Source organism: Suillus discolor (assembly GCF_016758755.1).
Source record: "Suillus discolor strain FC423 chromosome Unknown F5147scaffold_5, whole genome shotgun sequence".
NCBI classification, from domain to species: domain Eukaryota; kingdom Fungi; phylum Basidiomycota; class Agaricomycetes; order Boletales; family Suillaceae; genus Suillus; species Suillus discolor.
The window spans coordinates 1,248,077-1,267,723 of NW_024541252.1; the positions used below are offsets into that span (position 1 = coordinate 1,248,077).

Here is a 19,647-nt window from a genome sequence, read left to right on the forward strand (position 1 = left end):
AACTACCTAAATAAGGAAATATGACTCATTCTGACTCATACTAAGTCATAATAGATATAACTCATAGTGACTCAGACAGGAAAATGACTTATAATGACTCAATAGTTGAAATGTTCCATGATGACTTGTTCACTTCTTAAATATTCCCATCTATAAACTTTCTCCACTCAAATATCTGACTAAGCCATTGACCATTTATGAACCATTGATATGTTGAATTGTTATCTCGGGTATGTTTCCAAACATACAGAAAGTTGTGAAGAATGTGTGAGAAAATATAAGAGATTATGAGAAATGCTGAATAATCAGTTTTGGTATGTTTGACACTGAACTTTGAGCCAGATAAGTATCAATTTAAACTGTTAAGTGGTAATGTAGAGTCTTCAAGTCTGAAAACATTCAAATAAAATATCAAAGTAGTGTAGAAAATTCATGATAATTCCATAGAGCAAAGTAAGGAACCTTATGACTCAAAAGTAGCCATGACCATGCACAAAACAGGTTTGGTGCATGTCACTATGTCTGTCATTGTATTAGGATGTTTGGCACCAGGACCTGCTCAGGGGTCATTCTTAGTTAGGTTTTGGGTTCTGGAGGTCTTAGACCCTGTTGGAAGCATCTTTCACTGCAGACATTTCCCCATTTTCCTCCACCAAACATCCAAAAAACATTGATTGAGAAGATAGAATTTTCCCCTCATTTTGTTTGTCAAAACATTGAAAAAAAGTAATTCATGTTTCAATAATTTTCTGTGTATGGAACATGATGCAAAAATTGATCATGTCCCTTTAAGAATAGTGCTGTATTTTCCATCTATTATCTTTTAAATAACAGCTTAAAATAATGTTGATTTTCTTCTGGGTTTTCAAATATACACAGAACATCTGAAAAACATAGTATATTTGATAAACATGGAGAAGAAAATTAACATTATTTTAAGCTGTTATTTAAAAGACAATAGATGGAAAATACAGCATTATCCTTGAAGGAACATGATCAATTTTTGCATCATGTCCCACACACAGAAAATCATTGAAACATGAATTACTTTTCTTCAATGTTTTGACAGATAAAATGAGGGGAAAATTCTATCTTCTCAATCAATGTTTTTTGGATGTTTGGTGAAGGAAAATGGGAAAATGCCTGTAGTGTTTTAGAGTAGCAGTTTCCCATATGTAGCCTCAGCTTCTGCACACCATCTGTTGCCACCTGTGTCGAGGTGTAGCCTCTCCACCTGGTGACTGGAGTGAGTGCACACCATGGTGATCACCCTCAATGACCTTTGTCGTCTGCGCAACATTTCTGGCCTGCTCGACGAAAAGCCAGACCTTCGATGTATAGCATCAGACAGTCAGCTTTTGCCCCCCAGAATATCCAATTTTGGCACTGCTCTTACAGGTTTTCTACCTCTCAAAGTCAATTCTATTGCCGCCAGCACTAATTTATGATTCATCCAGCAATGTCTTGCTTTGTCAAAGTCCTCCCAAATGCTAGTCCTAACAATTCTGGTTCCTTCTGCATCCAGCACCAACATGTCCAACATGACCATCACACCTTAGTCCAGCTTCTATGGAGATTATGAGAAAAGAGAAGAGCCTACAGACTGGCTCCAAAAATATGAATTATCTTTTCCCACTTCAGCAGTTGACACTGACAAGCTTAATCAATTCGAACTTCAGTGGGCTGCAGCCAGTCCAGCAGAGAGCTGGTATGCAAACCTTCCAGAGTCAGATAAGGCCACATGGAGCACATTTTGAGCAGCATTCAAGGTTCGCTGTCCCCAACCAGCACAAGTCACATTAATGGCTGCACAGAAGAAGGAATAGCTCAAGTCAGTAGTACTAAAGGAGGAGAAGATTGGTATAATGATAGAGGAAGATTGAGGAAGAGAATGGGGACACATAAAGTAGGCAAAGAAGCTCGCACAAATAGTGCAAGGATTCAATGACAGCCAATATCATCTGCTGGATGTCATACTGGAAAACACTCCAGAGGTCCTACATAACTTTATGCTGGATAACTATGCTACATGGATGGACTTCAAGGCTGATGTTATGAAAATCTTGGTGTCACAGCTACTGAGAGAAAAACAAGGTCTTGCTATGGAGCAAAAACTTTGCGAAGATGTTGACAAATTGCAGGACCAAATAGTCAATGACCACAAGACACTGCAGTCCCTGTCACAGACAACTTCAATTCCCTACACTGCACCACCGCCATACAGATACAGCTATCACTACAATGGGCCATCAGCACCAATCCCTCAAACCTAAGTGACTGCAACCCTACCTGTATTCCAGTCATCAGTACAGCCGTCGACTCCCAAAATTCCCCAGACTCCGCAAAGTACCAACTTGTTCATGCCAGCAATGCCAATGACTAGAGAAAACTGTTCTACAGCTATAGAGGATACCCGCAAATGCCAACTTGCCAAGGAGGATCACCAGCAGACCGCATGCGAACAGCTGCACAGTATGCCACCATCTCTCACCACCCCAACTTAGACATTGGCAAGCAAGCTTACACCCAGCAGATGTAAGAATGGCACATGCAACATGGGTCTGACACTATCCCTAACTCACAGAGACCATATCCGTCAAAGCCTGGAACTTCGCCCATCGGATCACAAGAATGCTTTAACTGTGGGATGGTGATGACACCACCACACCAGGCATATGACTGCCCCAATGAAGTGTTACCCACACAGGAAACCAAGTGGAGAGAGACAGTGTCACAACTGGTGTCTAGAACATTGACAACACCCACCATGCCAGGACCAATGTCCAATGTTCAGTTCATTTCGAATGCTGCAGCAATGCCATACGCACCACAGATAGCACAAGCTCCCTATTCCCCATATTCCTACTTCACAGAGCCATACAAGTCGTATAATGTCATGGGAAACGAATACAGACTGCAGCTGTAGGGGACCTACCTGCGGTCACAGAGCCACACACTCTATTGTTTCCCAATACCCCAGAGGTTACACCCAGTACACCATTATCAGAATTCACATCTGGACCCACAACACAGTTCAACACCTTGGCCCTTAACATGCCAATGTCATAAGCTCTGGACATATTAAATGTCAAAGCAATGGACAATGATTTCATAGTACCTACCATCAACATCACCTCTCCAAAATTGAATATTCAGCAAGAGCCAATATCACCCATAACTCTTGACACCAACTCCTTCCTTGCAGAGCTCCTATTCTCAGACTCAGAATCTAGTTCCATTTCTATGCTAAATTTCTCAGAATTATCTTCTAGTACCCCTTCACATATTGCTTTCACATCAGACACTGACATAACGAGTTCTTGGGCCGATATATCAGAACCAGTAGATCAGAATACATCTGTTGATAGTTCTTTTACTATACTAAGTCTTGTACCTACTTTTGAATCAAACCCATCTTCTGACTGTTACTTGGGCACAAGTGATTGAACAATTGCTGATCTTTATGCTGTTTCAGACAATGATGACCCAGATCACACACCCAAAAGCAGCCCATTTGTCACACAGATCATCCTATATGGGCTGGGCACAAAAACTTCATGTTTCCATGCAAATGTAGACAATGGAGCAATGATTAATGCAATTGACCTTAAGACCTTCCATAAGGCATTGTGGAACCTAAAGCAACTCATGAAATCAACACGCATCCTCCAAATGGCAAATGGCAATGAGGTACCATCACAAGGAGTATGGACTGGAACATTCCAGTGGAATAAGGTAAAAGTTTGTGCATCATTCGAAGTCTTCGACGGTGGCAGCATTTAGAATGTTCTAATAGGAAAGCCTCTCTTAGAATAATTGCAAGCCAAACACAACTATGCGAGTGATACCATTAGTATCCCAACATTGCCCCAACCGTACATAATACATAATATTGCTAACACACTCACAGCACCAACAGCCAAATTATTGCACCATCCAGCACTTGTACATAGTTCAGCAACACTGATCGTTGAAATGAATACATCAGAACCTCAAGTATATGAAGACAGCATTGGCCCTCAAACCAATGTTAGCGACCCTCAAGCATCAAACTATGACCCTCAAGCACATAACAACCCTATTTTCCTCATTATCACAGTCCCTGCAGACCCTAAGCTCCATATTCCATCCTCTAAGCCACCAATAGCCACTAATGAATCATTTGTTTACACAGCGTCTCAACAATACCCTAACAACTAAATCAACACATACATGGATGCTTTGTCCCAAGCAGGAGCCCATATTGTCATCGCCAATGACAAACTGTGGCTAATGTTGATAGACAACACTTTATTCATGACACTGTGCTCACCTATTCTATTTACAGCAACTGATCCCTCAATAGATGAATATTCTCAACATGTTCTAGTATGGCTGGTACTAGAAGAACCAGAAGAACACAACCTAAGAGAGATACCTGAGTTTCCCATTCCAACATCAATGCCTAATGTATACTCAAGACACTCCAACCTGTTCAAGCCGGAAAGAGTAGCAGAGATTTTGCAGCAAATCAAGATTGAAGAGGACTTAAGCTCAGGGCAACAGCAGTAGGTACATGACTTATGTGCAGAATTCGCTGACACTTTTGCTCTAGTGGTCAGCAAAGTATTCCCAGTGGACTTCAAGACATTCAAATACACATTCCTGGAAGGCACCAAATTCAACACGAAGGTAAATCAACGGGGCCTGACACCACCTCAGTGCGCATTTCTATATGAATGGTTGAATGAACTCAAGAAAGCTAGCATCATATGCCGTATTTCACCTAAGGAAGTCAAAGCAGCAAGTCCCACTGTCCTTGCCCAGAAGGCACATGGCTCAGGGAGCCTCCCACTCTATGAACTACTGCATTGTGTCAATGACCAGTGTGCTACGCATGGACTACCAACAAGGGATGACCTACCTCAGAGGCCAACTATCAGGAATACAGGCACCAATAAGAATGAAGCAGAACTTTGCAGAGATCAATCACGCTAGTCAGATACCACCTGTACCTCAAGGTGATATTAGAACAAAGCAGCAGTATCTCAGTGGACACTGCTGGATCAGTATTATTGATTTCACAGCAGGATTCTATGCAATGCCAATGGATGAAGACACCCAGCCATACCTAGCCTTTTACATGGAAGGATGAGGATATGATTGTTATTGTCGCATGCCATTTGGACTGATAGGTGCACCTACGAACTTTGGAGACATGGCCACTATCACACTAAGGGACCTTATTGGACTTTTGTTTGAATTATATGTAGACAACACTGGTATGGCAAGTGACATCTTCAAAGACAAAATGGCATACTTGCGAAGGTTCTTTGAATGAGTCAGAGCCATGCAATTTTCATTGTCACCATCCAAAACCCAATTGTTTATGACAGAAATCATTTTTGCAGGTGCCAGAGTTAGAAAGGATGGAATCAAGCCAGACCTCTTAAAACTTTCAGCAGTAGTAGACTGGAATATACCCAACACTGTTCATAATCTCATGCAATTCCTCAGACTAACTAGCTATTTCAGATCACTAATCAAAGATTATGCTAGAAAGGCAGCATCCCTCACAGACCTCATAAGACGATTAGGCACCCCAACAGAAGGACAACATGCAGGTTGGTTCAAATACAGACAACATCTCCAGACAACCCAACTCAAGTCATACTGGGGACCTCATCACACTGAAACATTCCTAGAACTCAAGAAGATCCTGGTAGGTGAACCTGTGTTGAAAGGACCATGTTTCAATGGTACTCCCTTTATCATTACAATGGATGGGTGCCAGGAAGGATTTAAGGCAGTATTAGGCCAGAAGCATACCTTGACACTACCATCCAGAAGAACAGTCACTGCTGTCCACCCATCACCTTTGCATCAAAACAAACATCACCCATGGAAGAAAAGTACAAACCATATCTACTAGAATTTGCTGCATTGAAATTTGCCTTACACTGCAGGCATTTTCCCATTTTCCTTCACCAAACATCCAAAAAACATTAATTGAGAAGATAGAACTTTCCTCTCATTTTGTCTGTCAAAACATTAGAAAAAAGTAATTCATGTTTCAATGATTTTTGAGCAGTAAACCAGAGAAAGTTTTGGAGTCAGTCCTTAGGACTCCAGTTTCTTTGGAAGTTGGTGAGATCCTTGGTACATCTCGTGAATTATCAGGAATTTTAGCCAATGCAATCAAACCAAAGCCTATTGTTGTTAAAAAAGCTCAAGCTCATTCTATTTGGAGCAAGACCCATGGCTTATTGATCAAGATGACTATGTATTGTGATGGATAACCTATTAATGCTATAATTGACACTGGTAGCCAGCTCAATATAGTGAGCCGTCAAGTTTGGAAAGCACAGATTAATTGTCCCATTGACATAGGCAGGAGCATTTCTATGAATGATGCCAATGGAGGCAAAGGAAAGTTATGAGGATTAGTTGAAAATGTTCCACTTACATGTGGAGCAGTTCATACTAAAGCTGATTTCTACATTGGAGACCATGTACTTTTTAATTTGCTATTAGAAAAACCATGGCAATGTGGAAACTATGTTAGCATTGATAAAAGACAGGACAGAACATGGCTTGTATTCAAAGATCCACGAAATGTTCAAGCAACACACGAAATGTTATGTACCCCAGATGATATCAATCCTGAATGGGTTTTTGAACCATCAACCTGGCTCGGTTCAAAATTCCATAGCAGTTTCTTGATTTTTGATGAAGAAATGGTTATTAATTCTAAGTCAGAAATGTCAAATTTTGACTTACCTATGGATAACATGACTGGAATATTACCTAATACACCAGTCACTCGAAACTCTACAGAAATATTGAATTTTTGTGGATTACATAATCCCAGATATTCCAACATACAGAAAATTCTGGAAGAAAGTGATGTCATAGGTGATGTCACAGTTCTAGACCACTAATTTGAATTTATACCTACCCTATATGGTATAAAAGCACCCAGAAACTGTGCTATGAAAAATAACCCCCCATATTCTTTCTCCTAAAATTTGCAGCTGGCCCACTTACCTAATTCGGACATTTGGATAAGTGGCATGCAAAATGCTACTGACTCTCTGAGTGCCATTTTGGGCACTGCTGGAAGTTACCGGCTGACTTTGAATTCTCAAAACAACAAAACACAAACACTACAGCTACATCCAGTGCCTAATGCTACCTCTCCCTCACACAAATCTTTACTCCCCTCTCCTGTTTCTACTCCCATCCAGCCAGCAACTGCTGAAACTGGATGGGAGGAGTCCTTTTCATCTTCTGGCGACCTTGAACTTGTCTATCCGGATGACATCGGACCTGTTGGAGACACCACCAAGTTGGAGGAAGGAGGAGATTTAATGGGAGAAGGTATGTGTTATGATTCTGTTGATTTTTCTAAATGACTAACACATGTTTTGTGCCATGCGCTAGAACATAACACTTCCCTCCATCATGTTTTGGACCCCAACACTATTTATTTGCCAACTCCAAGTGTACTGCCTGAGGTATTGTGTGCTCCTGCTACTCCTACTCCTACTCCTGCAACAGGACCTGACCCCACCATTCCCCCACTCAATTCAGCTCTCAGTGCCTCCGCTATGGACTGCAGTGCTTCCGCTATGGACTGTGAGCCACCAGCTCAAGTCCTAATGGCAATTAATGTTTTTACCGGAGCTGCCGGCTCAAGTTCTAACTGTGATTAATGTTTTACCCCCTACACACACTACCTATCCCACCTCTACTATATTAAATACTGGTACCGCTACCACGAGCTTCCCTGATTCTTTCACACAGCTTTGCATTCCTACTCCTCATCCTAGCAGAGCCACATGGCACCCAGTATCTTCACAGTCTACATCACCTGCTATATCAGATCATTCTATCCCCCAACCTTATAATAAGATACACATTTGCACTTCGGTAGACTTGCCTACCAATGAACTTTGGATTGATGTGCATTGCATTGTCCATGTTACTACCATCTCTAGTGGCCCACATCAAGTACTGTTTATCAACTGAGTCCATGTATTGGAAGCCCTAGCTAAGTCTGTTCGCACTAGTCCACCTCCACCTTACATTTCACATTGTGCGGACACGAACATGACTCACACTACTATTATCCTACCAGTACCTGACAACCACCAGTATCTTTTGGACTATTTTGTGATGGACTTACCTACCACGTCGGACCATCATACTCCTATGCTAGATGAAGTTGCGAATGCCTATCAAGACTATACTCAATGTCAAGACAATCTTTGTGCCTTGGATTGGGACTCGGGAATATTGTGAACACATCCTTTTGTCAATGAAGTCACTGAATCCTTTCCTTCTGCAGGACCGAGATCCGAATGAGACTGGGAGGATCATGCACAGGACCTTCTCAATCATCACATGCATAGTCGTGCTCTTATTGCAATGCTCAAGGACAATATTTTGTCTCACATGTTAGAAGAAGGACTTTGACATCCTGGAGTCCTCACATGTGATCCCAATCAATACATCGGCACACATGTACCACCAACACACTACCAAGCTAAACATTTCCTATTAATCCATTTTTTACTCTCGATGAGACTGATTATTTGAACTCACTTGCAGCTGTAGCTGAATTCCATGGAGAGCATAGGCTTGCATTATCCGTCAAAGCAGCTCTATTGATGCCATATCCTGATCCTGACATTGTGCGTGCACTAGTCCAGGAAGGTGTGCTCGATGGACAGAGTGAGAGTCAAGTAATTTCATTTGCTCGTGTGCGAGATCGTGCATTAGGAATACAATGAGTTTGTCTATTCATAGTTGCATATCATCCCTTTTAGTCTTCAACTCATGCTGACACATCACAGCTCCATTTTTGCATCTGTTTTGATGATGAGCTTGACAAAGACTCCGATAGTGATAATGATGAAATGAGACCAGATGCGTCCCACATATTCTTTTTGGCTTAATGACAAGGTAAAGCCTCAGAGTGTCTATGATAGATGTACACTGATGCCATCATCTAGACACAGCACCTATATTTGTATTGAGTTTGATTTTATTTGTTTGTGTTTCTGTTCATTGTCATTTTTTGTTTGTCTCTCTCGATTTTTGCTATTCAAAAGCCACAAAAAAATTGTCTCATATTCTCTTACGTGTATGTTTAGCTTCGAGCTTCACTTCCTTTTTGTTTGTGCTACTATTTGCCTCACTGAGACATCTAGTCAAGAACCTTTACTTGTTTTTCCTGAGGACCTAGGCAAAGATCAAACAATTGAAGAGTATTGTTTGGATCTTGTTATAGAAGAAGACTGTCAAAAATGCTTCAAAGAGCTATTTGACAATATGACCGAAGATTCTGATTGGGAACCATCTAGTTCAGACAAAGAAATTGATGATGATGACTTGTATCTCAGTTATCAAGCATCTATACTTTCTGACCCATCCTATAATCTGATTCTTACTATGTATAAACAAGTTGACAAGAAAGTCAAGCCTGTTTCTGGCACTTTTCCTCAAGACGCACAAGTCTTGAGACGATTTCCATACAATCCACTAGAAACTATGATTCCCTTGACACCCCATCCACCCAACTTCATCCCAGATGGAAGACTTACTATTGAACATATAGAAAGTTTTAATTTCAATACTACCAGATTTCTTTGGCCTGAAGAGGTCAAACTTTTCCAATACATCATATACCTAAATCAAGATGCACTAGCATTTGAGGAAACCGACTGAGGAACCCTCAAGGAATCATACTTTTCACCTTACATTATCCCTACTATTCCCCATGTGCCTTGGAAATACAAAACATCCCTATTCCACCCGGTACCAGAGAAAAAGTCATTGATCTACTATGTACCAAGATCAATGCAGGAGTATATGAACCCAGTCAATCAGCCTATTGTTTACGCTGGTTCTGTGTATTGAAGAAAAATGGAAAACTCTGATTAGTTCATGACTTGCAACTGCTTAACAAAATTTCTATTCGAGATGCTGGTCTTATTCCAATTGTAGATGTTATAATCTAAAATCAAAAATAGAAAATTAGATATTCAGAATCATTTGCAGGCTGGAAATGCTACACAGTATTTGACCTCTTCTCGGGATTTGATGCTAGAAAAATGCACCCAGACAGTGGAGATTTGACAGCTTTCCTAACACCCTTAGGATTGCTTCAATTGACCCCATTACCAATGGGATATATGAATGCACCTGCAGAATTTCAGAAGTGCACTAGTTTTGTCTTACAAGATGAAATTCTCCATGTGGCAAATGTTTTTATTGATGACTTACCAGTCAAAGGACCTAAGTCTATCTACCCTGATGAAGAAGGAAACCTAGAGGTGTTAAAAGAACACCCTGGGATCAGAAGATTTATTTAGGAACACACTGTTGATGTACATAGGATAATGCACTGCATCAAGGATGTTGGAGCGACTTTCTCTGCAACTAAAATTCAGCTATGTTTGCCTGATGTCCTAATAGTTGAACAGAGATGTACACCAGAAGGAAGATTACCAAACACAAAAAAAGTTTTCAAAATCCTCAATTGGCCTATTCCTACCACTATCAAAGAAGCAAGAGGCTTCATGGGCCTTTGTGGAACAGTTCGCATATGGATTCTAGGTTTTTCAGAACTAGCAAAACCTATTACCCAATTATGGAAGAAAGATGAACCCTTTGTTTGGGGAGAAGAATAAGACAGAGGATTTGAGATGTTGAAAGAAAGAATTTGTTCTGCCCCTGCAATGTGAAGTATTGAGCAAACTTCATGATTCTATCAGTTAACTCTAGTTTTATGGTTGTGAAAATTATATTGTTACAAATAGACAATGAAGGAAGAAGGAGACTAGCACATTATGGATCCTTACCTATGGGAGATACATAATCAAGGTATTCCCAGCCAAAACTAGAACTCTATGGACTTTTTCGAGCACTTAGGCATTTCAGACTTTACATTATTGGTGTGCAGACCTTTATTGTGGAAGTGGATGCTAAGTATATAAAAGGAATGCTCAATGAACCCGATCTACAACCCAACACTACCATCAACCATTTGATTCAAGGAATACTCCTATTCGATTTCACTCTTGTTCATGTACCTGCCACACAATTCAAAGAACCTGATGCACTATCTAGGAGACCTTTGGCAGATGATGAAGAAATACTACCTGATAAGGATTTATGACTTGGTGATATAGCACTGTTTACTGGAATCTCTCAGGAACGCTATTGACCCAATTGTCTATCCCCTTCCTATGCCATTTATTCCTATGAACCAACCACCCTACCCTCTATTCTAGCTGCAACCACTACTCAAGAAAAGTCTTTGAGGGATATATACAAATTCCTCAGCACTTTTGAAGCACTCCATTTTGATCGGACAGCCCAACATAGAAAATTTGTTAATAGGGCAACACAGTTCTTTGTCCGAGGTGACAAAATGTTTAAAAGAATAGTTGGCAGACCACCTCTACTTGTGGTATTTGAAGCTAGCAAAAGAGCTTCAATTCTTCATAATGCTCATAAAGAACTAGGACATCAAGGAGTTCAAGCAACTTTTGAGACCATATACTACCAATTTTATTGGCCTCATTTGTACACCAATGTTAAACATCATGTGCAATCTTGTCATGACTGCCAAGTACACAGTGTCAAGAAGATGCATATTCCAATCACTGTTTCTACCCCCGCGACTATATTTGTAAAGATTTATATGGATATTATGAAGATGCCTTCAGCTGCAGGCCACAAAAATCTTGTGATTGCTAGAGACGATATATCCTGTTATATTGAAGGAAGAGCTTTACAATCCCCATCAGCCAAAGCTATGGCTAAGTTTTTCTGGGAGGATCTGTATTGCAGATATGGAGCCATTGGTCAAGTTGTGACTGACAATGGACCAGAAGTTAAAGGGGCATTTGAGCAACTTCTCATGCAAGTTGATATTTCCCAAGTGAAGATTTCACCTTACAATTCCCAAGCAAATGGAGTTGTTGAGCATGGACATTTCAATATCAGAGAAGCTATTGTAAAAAGTTGTAAAAAGAATATTACAAAATGGCCTGAAAAGATTTGACAGGCCTTATTTGCAGAAAACATAACCACCAGTCATGTCACTGGATGGTCACCCTTCTATTTGTTACATGGAGTCCATCCCGTTGTAGAGATACAACAATTGCTGGGCACTACACGAAGTAAGTAGCTAGCAATATAAAAATGTGTTGTGGTCATGCACCGCCTTGTCTGCTATACTTGCAAGACAAGTGCATTCGACCCGAGGGGTTTGCTGTATGGAATGGTCTGTAATTAGTGAAATGATAGATGGTTCAAAGTCCAAGCGCAAGAAGAAAAGTCTGAAGGTATATCTACGATGTCCGACACCAAAGCATCGGGTCCGATGTTTTCAGGTTTTGGGTTAGTGGGTTTCAGGTTTGGGTTTTAGCGGGTTAGCGGGAATCGTGATAATGAGTGTCGGAAAAGCGAGTGGTATGCGGATTAATGATAATGATGGGTATTTCGGATAGAAAGAGCAGTAATATTCGCAATGTCAACTAAGAACTACGAAATATCGGGTTTGACTACTAAGTATCAGGAAACGGCTCCCTACTACTTGGATCATGAAAATACTTGTAGTCAGTCCAATATATATGTAAGTATGTAGAAATATGGAACCCTATAGGCGAAAGTAGTGGCCAACGATTTCGGGTCTGAAGTACATGTAAACTAACACAAGGCGCTGCGGATGATGGGAAAACATGTAATAGCGCTTGCTATGACGTGAGTAATGTGCAAAATAATCAACTACGCACCTAGTGGGGCTAGCAAGATGGGACAGGACACAGATAGGACAAGTGCATAGGATTTCGGGTCAGCCAATGCGGCCGAAACGTCAGGTCTGCTAGTCAAAGTGTCAGGTTTGCGTCAGGTTGTAATTAGTGCACGATGGGCATTGGATATGTATCGGAAAACGACTGAATACGTGCTCAGCGCAAGCTCCAGTGCTACACCATTCTACCATTTGACTTAACAGAAGCTACTTTCATGGTAGAAGGATTTCATGCTAATATGGACACAGCAGAATTCCTATCCCTATATATCCACCAGATTGAAAGGAGGCAGGAAGATTTGGATCATGCTGCAAAGACCTTGAAAAAGGCACAGTTCAAGTCCAAAGCTCAATTTGAACACAAATTCCATCTATGAATGCATCACACTAGTTTTGAAAAAGGAGACTTAGTCCTTGTTCAAAACACTAGAGTTGAAAAAGAACTCAACCAAAAAACAAAACCATGCTATCTTGGTCCTTTTGTTGTAGAAAGACAAACCAAGGGAGGTTCATATGTTCTGAGATAAATGAATGGTGTCCTATCTAAACGTAATCTAGCCACATTTAGACTCATACCATATATCTCCAGAGATCTATCAATACTACCATCACTATCAGACCCTCTTGAAGATGAAGACAAAACACTATCACAACCAAGTGCCAATACTTCCAGTGAAGATGAGCCAATCTCACAAAGTGATTGATTTATATAACCCAACCCAACCCTCCCAAAAAAAAGAGACCACTGTAACAACACTATCTATTGAGAATGCATCACATGAGAAATGTGATTGCACAATCATGGAGACTACTACAAAACAAAGAGCACTGCACAATTCCATCCTCACTACACAATTGGAACCCATAGCATATCCACTCGGGAGTTGTTACTACAGCTCCATCATCATATTCGTGACCCACATCATCACTACTATTGCTACTGGACACACAACTGGGGACAGTTGTGATTTCACTGCCCCGCAGATGTCCTGCATAATACAGGAATCATGCATGCTCTCTTTCTCCTCCTTTGTCATATCCAAGCACTAAATTTAGCTTCATGTAACAATGGAAGTGTCAAATAATATCAGCAGGATGTTTTGCATTATAAAGTCCTTTGTAGCCAGCAGAAGCACTGTAGCAGAATGTGGTACTATAACAGTTAATTATTACAGAATCAAATTGTAATGACTTGTAATATGCTATAACTATAGTACTAAGCCATTTAGAGTTAAAATAGATTTTGAATGTTGGCTATTTGAATCCATGGAACCATTTGATTTCAGACTTGACTTGACTTCCTAATATAGTGGTCAATTGATCGTTCAAATTGTTGTCATTGGTGATTAGATATAAGATAGTACAATCACAAGAATTGTATACTACAATAAATGATCAGCAGGACAAACAATGAGCTACCCTTCGACATTAAATATAATAATATGAGACCATTATGTCATTGGACCCCTCCAACTACTAGTGCCTGTAATGCTACCACCCCAACCTGTAAGTGCACTTGTACCCAGCATAAAGAAAAATTGATTGTCATTCTGTTGGTCATCCTGCATAAATGGTGGTGCATTACCCCAATCTGACACAACTTTGGGTTCTTCAAATGGCCACGACTTTGGTGGAACATGATACACTGCAGGCATTTTTCCATTTTCCTCCACCAAACATCCAAAAAACATTGATTAAGAGAATAGAGAATTTCCCCTCATTTTTCCTCTCAAAACATTGAAAAAAAGTAATTCATATTTCAATAATGTTCTGTGTGTAGGACATGATGCAAAAATTGGATATGTTCCTTCAAGGATAATGCTGTATTTTTGATGTATTGTTTTTGAAATAACAGCTGAAAATAATGTTCATTTTCTTCTCTGTATTTTTCAAATATACACAGAACATTTGAAAAAACATAGTATATTTGAAAAACACAGAAAATAAAATAAACATTATTTTAAGTTATTCTTTCAAAAACAATACATCAAAAATACAGCATTATCCTTGAAGGAACATGCCCAATTTTTTTATCATATCCCACATACAGAACATCATTGAAACATGAATTACTTTTTTCTAATGTTTTGACAGGGAAAATGAAGGGAAATTTTTATCTTCTCAATTAATGTTTTTTGGATATTTGGTGGAGGAAAATGGAAAAATGCCTGCAGTGATATTGAAGCTGGGAACTTAAACCTGAGGGTGTTTCACTGCTGTAACCACTGTAATTATGATCACTGGGGAGATATGGTATGTATTGTGCTACTTGAGGCAATTGTACAATTTTATGAGGGTACTACAATGCATTGGACAATAATGATGATGACAATGCAACTATACCTTGATGGAATGTTAGTGATGGTAACAAAGCTGAAGATGTTGAAGGAGTTGCTGAGGAGTTATTCATCCTTGATTGGTATAGTTCCAATGAGGAGGAGGGGACATATATTGTATTGTTTTGTAGGTAATCCTTCTCCAGTACAAGGCCTAAGAACTTTTCTGTAAATACAAAGTCAATATATTATTTTTTGCATCTCTCATACACTTACAAACATTGCTCATGGCGAGTGGTGATGTATGGTAAGAATTTACCATCATCAAGCTCAGGATGATTCAAATATCACTTCATTGCATTCCGGATTCCAATTGTGACTGGCTGAAACTCATGCATGAAGAAGTGCAGCACGTTTTCTGATTTTGATAGCTTACTTATTGCATCACAGTGTATGATACAATTTAACTAGTGTCAAACAAATATGAATCAGTAGTATCCAAGAAGTGTTGACAAACAGACTCACTGCAGCACCTGAGAGTTCATACATAAACCATGAGGGTTTTGAGATCTGCATTCTCAATGCTGAGTCATTAAGGAAAGGCAAATTTTGCCCAAACCAAAAGTTTTCATGAAAATTGAAGTAAGGTACAGCTAAAAATACAAGTATTTTCAAGCAATCAGGGTCCCAGCCATGCAAGAAGTAGTCTTGAAGGTTTTTTTTATCCAGCATGACATTCACACATACTGCTATGTGCGCCATATCATCTTTATCAAATGTGGTACCATTAGGCTAAAGGCCTAAGGCCAATAGATAACTTTCAGCTTCTTGAACCAACTTGCCTCATATGGTTGAGAGTTTGTCTATTATGAGCTTGAGGACTCTAGTCATAGGCTCAGTATCTATTTATGATCAATGAAAAAAAAACACATACCATAGCCACTCTTTGTACATGCTGAAGAGAGACACTCGGTAGTGATAGCCTGTAGCACCTTTCAATTGTTTTCCTATCCAGACTCAAGAATCATGTTAAGCATGATGAGCTTCTGAGCATGATATATATTCATTTTGTCTTTCTTACTGTAAAAACCTATTTTTGAGAGATTCATAGTAGCATTCCTTGAGCCACACCTTGCACACTGTGAATTGTTTTTATTGTTGTTGAGGTTGTTGAGGTTGTCAAGAGACATGATGCTCATTGAGGCCCTCGATGACATTTGCTGGCTGAAGGTACATGAACTTGAGGATGAGACCACATATGGCCTGAGGCACTCTTGCAGCAGTAACTGGGCTGTTCTGCAGTGAGATTGATGGTGCTGCAATATATTGATAGCAGGACCTTCTGTCTTGAATCATTGTAGGTATAGAATCAATAATGTACTGAAGTACAACACAATACATACCTGTATCATAGTGTTAGCAGTAATGTGATATTCTATTGCAATTCCCAAGTTACTTTGGCTTGCTTGGAATGAATTTGGTTGAAAGGGGGATGATGGAAGGGCATCTGTGTTCATAAATGTCAGGTTGTGTGCCAGGGGTGCTATCATTACCACACCTACACCCACACCCACACCCAACAATGCAAGGCATACTAGTAGCATTAGAAAGGATTCTAAGTCAAATTACCTGATAAGGTGAAAACACTCACCTTTAAATAAAACATATGGTTTGGGTTGTGGGCAGACAAATGAGCAGCTCACAATTAGTTTAACTTTAAAGTGAACTTGCAAGCCCACTGGCACTGTTTTATTAATCATGGCATGAGGCATAAGTTGATGACTCAAATAAGAAGAAGAACCATAAGATTTAGCATGATGTCTTACTAGGATGTGAAAACAGTAAAATCACCTATTTTCAGTATCCTACCACAGTCAACAGTTCAGACAAATACCAACAGTTGATAACATGGTTGTTTGTGGGAAAAGTGTGCTGAGTTCTCAAAGGAAGTACACAGTGACTAAAGAAGGGAACAGAATCAGTGACTAGCTTGATGCAGTGCTATGATTTCAACAAATACAGATGTATGTCTATGTGATGATTCTCAGAGCTATAATGATACTCCCTATCTTCACAAACTAATTGGAGATCAAACTAAGCCTCTAACACAGTGTAACTATACAACAATGGCTGAACACTACACGAAGTAAGCACTTAGCCAAATATAAATATTGTAGTCTTGCACAGCCTAGTCTGCTATACTTGCGAGACAAGTGCGTTCAACCTGAGGGGTTTGCTGTTTGGAAGCAGGCTCCTACCCATCCACAGCCAGAGAGGTTGAGGACAGACTGCTACATCTGAAATGTTATGTTACATCAGTATTCCCATAGTACAAAAAATTTAAACCCAACCCATCCTTATTCCTCAACCTCTCCAGCAGTGGCTGGAAGAAAACATTTGTAAACAGTCTCGGCCACAGCAGCAAAACCTGTGGCACTTGAAAAAAAAAAAACAGAAAATCAAGTAGGTATATGTACGTTAATTAAAATATATATAGTTATTATTTCCATCTGCCTCGGAGATGCGTCTCTGAGATCAGATAGATGCAATCACAGAAGTGTTCAATATCATCGGCATCTCAGTCTTGCAATTCCTGGACAAAATACTGTCCAATAATATTTATTCAAACAACGAAATTTACCCCAGGTTGCGATACAATGTGCTTCATCAAATATCATGCCAATAATCTGCTGTGCAAAAAGTGGTTTGTGCAGCAGTTTCTTAAATTCCCCTCCAGGCTTCATAAGTTGCTCTGGACTAACAATGACGGCCCAATACTTCATATCTTCGATGTCCTGTGTGAAAAGACCAGGTTATGATAGTAAGTCATCCTCCCATAGCATAACTGTTAGATCCTCATGTGAAAATTGCCCCAGCTAGTGGTCTCCGAGCTTATTGATATACTTAGCAAGCCTGATTTTTCCAGCGACGAAACATTTTGTCTCCTGAGCTGGTTCAACAGAGTCACAATAATTTTAAGGCCAGGTTTGAATAGTAAAGGCATCCAAAATATCATAGTCTTCCCCATTGATGTGCTGGCAATGCACACAATGTCACGGTTAGCTTCAATGAATGCTTGTGTGATTTTGATTTGCCAAAGGCATGGCTGTTTTCCAAAGTGCTGCTGAGTGATGTCTCAAATTATGCCCAGACTAGGGGCTTCTGACATGTGACAACTAAGTGCTCAAATGGAATATTCTATATTTTAATTAATGTACATATACCTACTTGATTTTCTGTTTTTTTTTTCAAGTGCTGCAGGTTTTTGCCACTGTGGCCGAGACTGTTTACAAATGTTTTCTTCCAGCCACTGCTGGAGAGGTTGAGGAATAAGGTTGGGCTGGGTTTAAATTTTTGTACTATGGGAATGCTGATGTAACATAACATTTCAGATGTAGCAGTCTGTCCTCAATCTCTCTAGCTATGGATGGGTAGGAGCCTGGTTTGGAAGTAGAATAATTAGTTATATGAAAAGGAAGATAGCCTGAAGGCAAAAACATTGGATCCAATACCTTTGGGTCAGGTTAAGCATTGGGTTGCATTGGGAATATATCGGAAAGGTAGTGAATGTTAGGGATAGTGAATGTCAAGTTACTGTCGGATGTTTCAGGGTGTTTTGGATAATGACAGGATGATATTTGCAGAATTCAGCTAAGAACTACTGATATCAGATGACCTGCTCCCACTCAGAGGTAGAAAGGTAAGTAATGTAATAGGTAGGAGGTATGTGAAATATAGTGTCTGTGTAGAATTTCAGAGTGCTATAGGCAAAAGTAGTAGCAATAATTTAAAGGTCTAATGTCCTATGTAATAAGACATGTGGTACTGTGGACATGTAATAATGCGGTGTAGGACTGGAAGTCCTTACAGCCTCATAGAAGCTCCGCACCATGGCCTGCATAACAGACCTGACAGGTATGGGATCCATGCGAGCGTCCTTGTACTGTGGCACTGTCCTGTATAGGCCGGTTTTTCAAATGACCCATCCATTGCTAAAGGGATTGTTGTGCTAGTGCCAAGTGCTATTCAAAGGCATCCATCGATGGTGCGCACTTTCATTGTTTTTGTTTTCCATCCCTACTAACACTGTGATATGTCACCCTCACACCAGATGCTAATCAAAGGTGTTTGGCCTGCGGTCCCCATGCAGAATACCATAAGCCTCACTGACATGTTTCAAAGGCTTTTTTTTATGGTGACAAAGAGTGTATGGCTGTCTTCCTTTTCCAAGTCCAGCTTATAATACACTGCTAACTAGAGTTCCTCCACTCAGGGTGCTGCCCAGGCCAAGCCAAACCAGGGCTGAGTCGTTATTATATTTTATATTTTGAAAGCCCTCAAGTTATTGAGTTACTCAGAACAGCAGGCAGCCAAGATGACCCTTGACGATCTTACAAAGTGCATCGTCTTCATTTTGTCTCCTCTATATATTCTCCTTACCTCAACAGACTGCTATCAGCATTTCATGACAAGGGCATATGTTCAAAAACTTTCAATGGATGTATTGTATTAAGTTAGTGAATACATGCCCTGTCACTACACATGTGCTAATCTATATGGTGATCA

The 19,647-nt window shown here is 40.0% G+C and overlaps 6 protein-coding genes across 6 annotated transcripts; all 6 read left to right on the top strand.

Moving 5' to 3' along the window:
- Positions 1-1,259: 1,259 nt before the first annotated feature.
- Positions 1,260-2,926, top strand: F5147DRAFT_648909 (uncharacterized protein; the record flags this gene model as incomplete). Its single annotated transcript, XM_041433307.1, has 7 exons — positions 1,260-1,415; positions 1,560-1,708; positions 1,789-1,831; positions 1,911-2,150; positions 2,225-2,346; positions 2,401-2,535; positions 2,587-2,926. 7 exons carry the CDS (start codon positions 1,260-1,262, stop codon positions 2,924-2,926), a joined length of 1,185 nt encoding a protein of 394 aa, XP_041298271.1.
- Positions 2,927-3,447: 521 nt separating this feature from the next.
- Positions 3,448-3,783, top strand: F5147DRAFT_567495 (uncharacterized protein; the record flags this gene model as incomplete). Its single annotated transcript, XM_041430857.1, has 1 exon — positions 3,448-3,783. A coding segment is annotated over one exon (336 nt), but the record flags the coding sequence as incomplete, so codon positions are not given.
- Positions 3,784-4,440: 657 nt separating this feature from the next.
- F5147DRAFT_768755 (uncharacterized protein) lies at positions 4,441-4,977 on the top strand (the record flags this gene model as incomplete). Its single annotated transcript, XM_041440999.1, has 3 exons — positions 4,441-4,547; positions 4,602-4,671; positions 4,702-4,977. The coding sequence occupies 3 exons, from the start codon at positions 4,441-4,443 to the stop codon at positions 4,975-4,977; spliced, it is 453 nt and encodes a 150-aa protein (XP_041298273.1).
- A 4,446-nt stretch (positions 4,978-9,423) lies between these two features.
- Positions 9,424-9,645, top strand: F5147DRAFT_528497 (uncharacterized protein; the record flags this gene model as incomplete). Its single annotated transcript, XM_041430044.1, has 1 exon — positions 9,424-9,645. A coding segment is annotated over one exon (222 nt), but the record flags the coding sequence as incomplete, so codon positions are not given.
- A 713-nt stretch (positions 9,646-10,358) lies between these two features.
- F5147DRAFT_531614 (uncharacterized protein) lies at positions 10,359-10,580 on the top strand (the record flags this gene model as incomplete). Its single annotated transcript, XM_041430091.1, has 1 exon — positions 10,359-10,580. A coding segment is annotated over one exon (222 nt), but the record flags the coding sequence as incomplete, so codon positions are not given.
- Positions 10,581-11,455: 875 nt separating this feature from the next.
- Positions 11,456-11,818, top strand: F5147DRAFT_523168 (uncharacterized protein; the record flags this gene model as incomplete). Its single annotated transcript, XM_041429947.1, has 1 exon — positions 11,456-11,818. A coding segment is annotated over one exon (363 nt), but the record flags the coding sequence as incomplete, so codon positions are not given.
- Between the last annotated feature and the right edge of the window lie 7,829 nt (positions 11,819-19,647).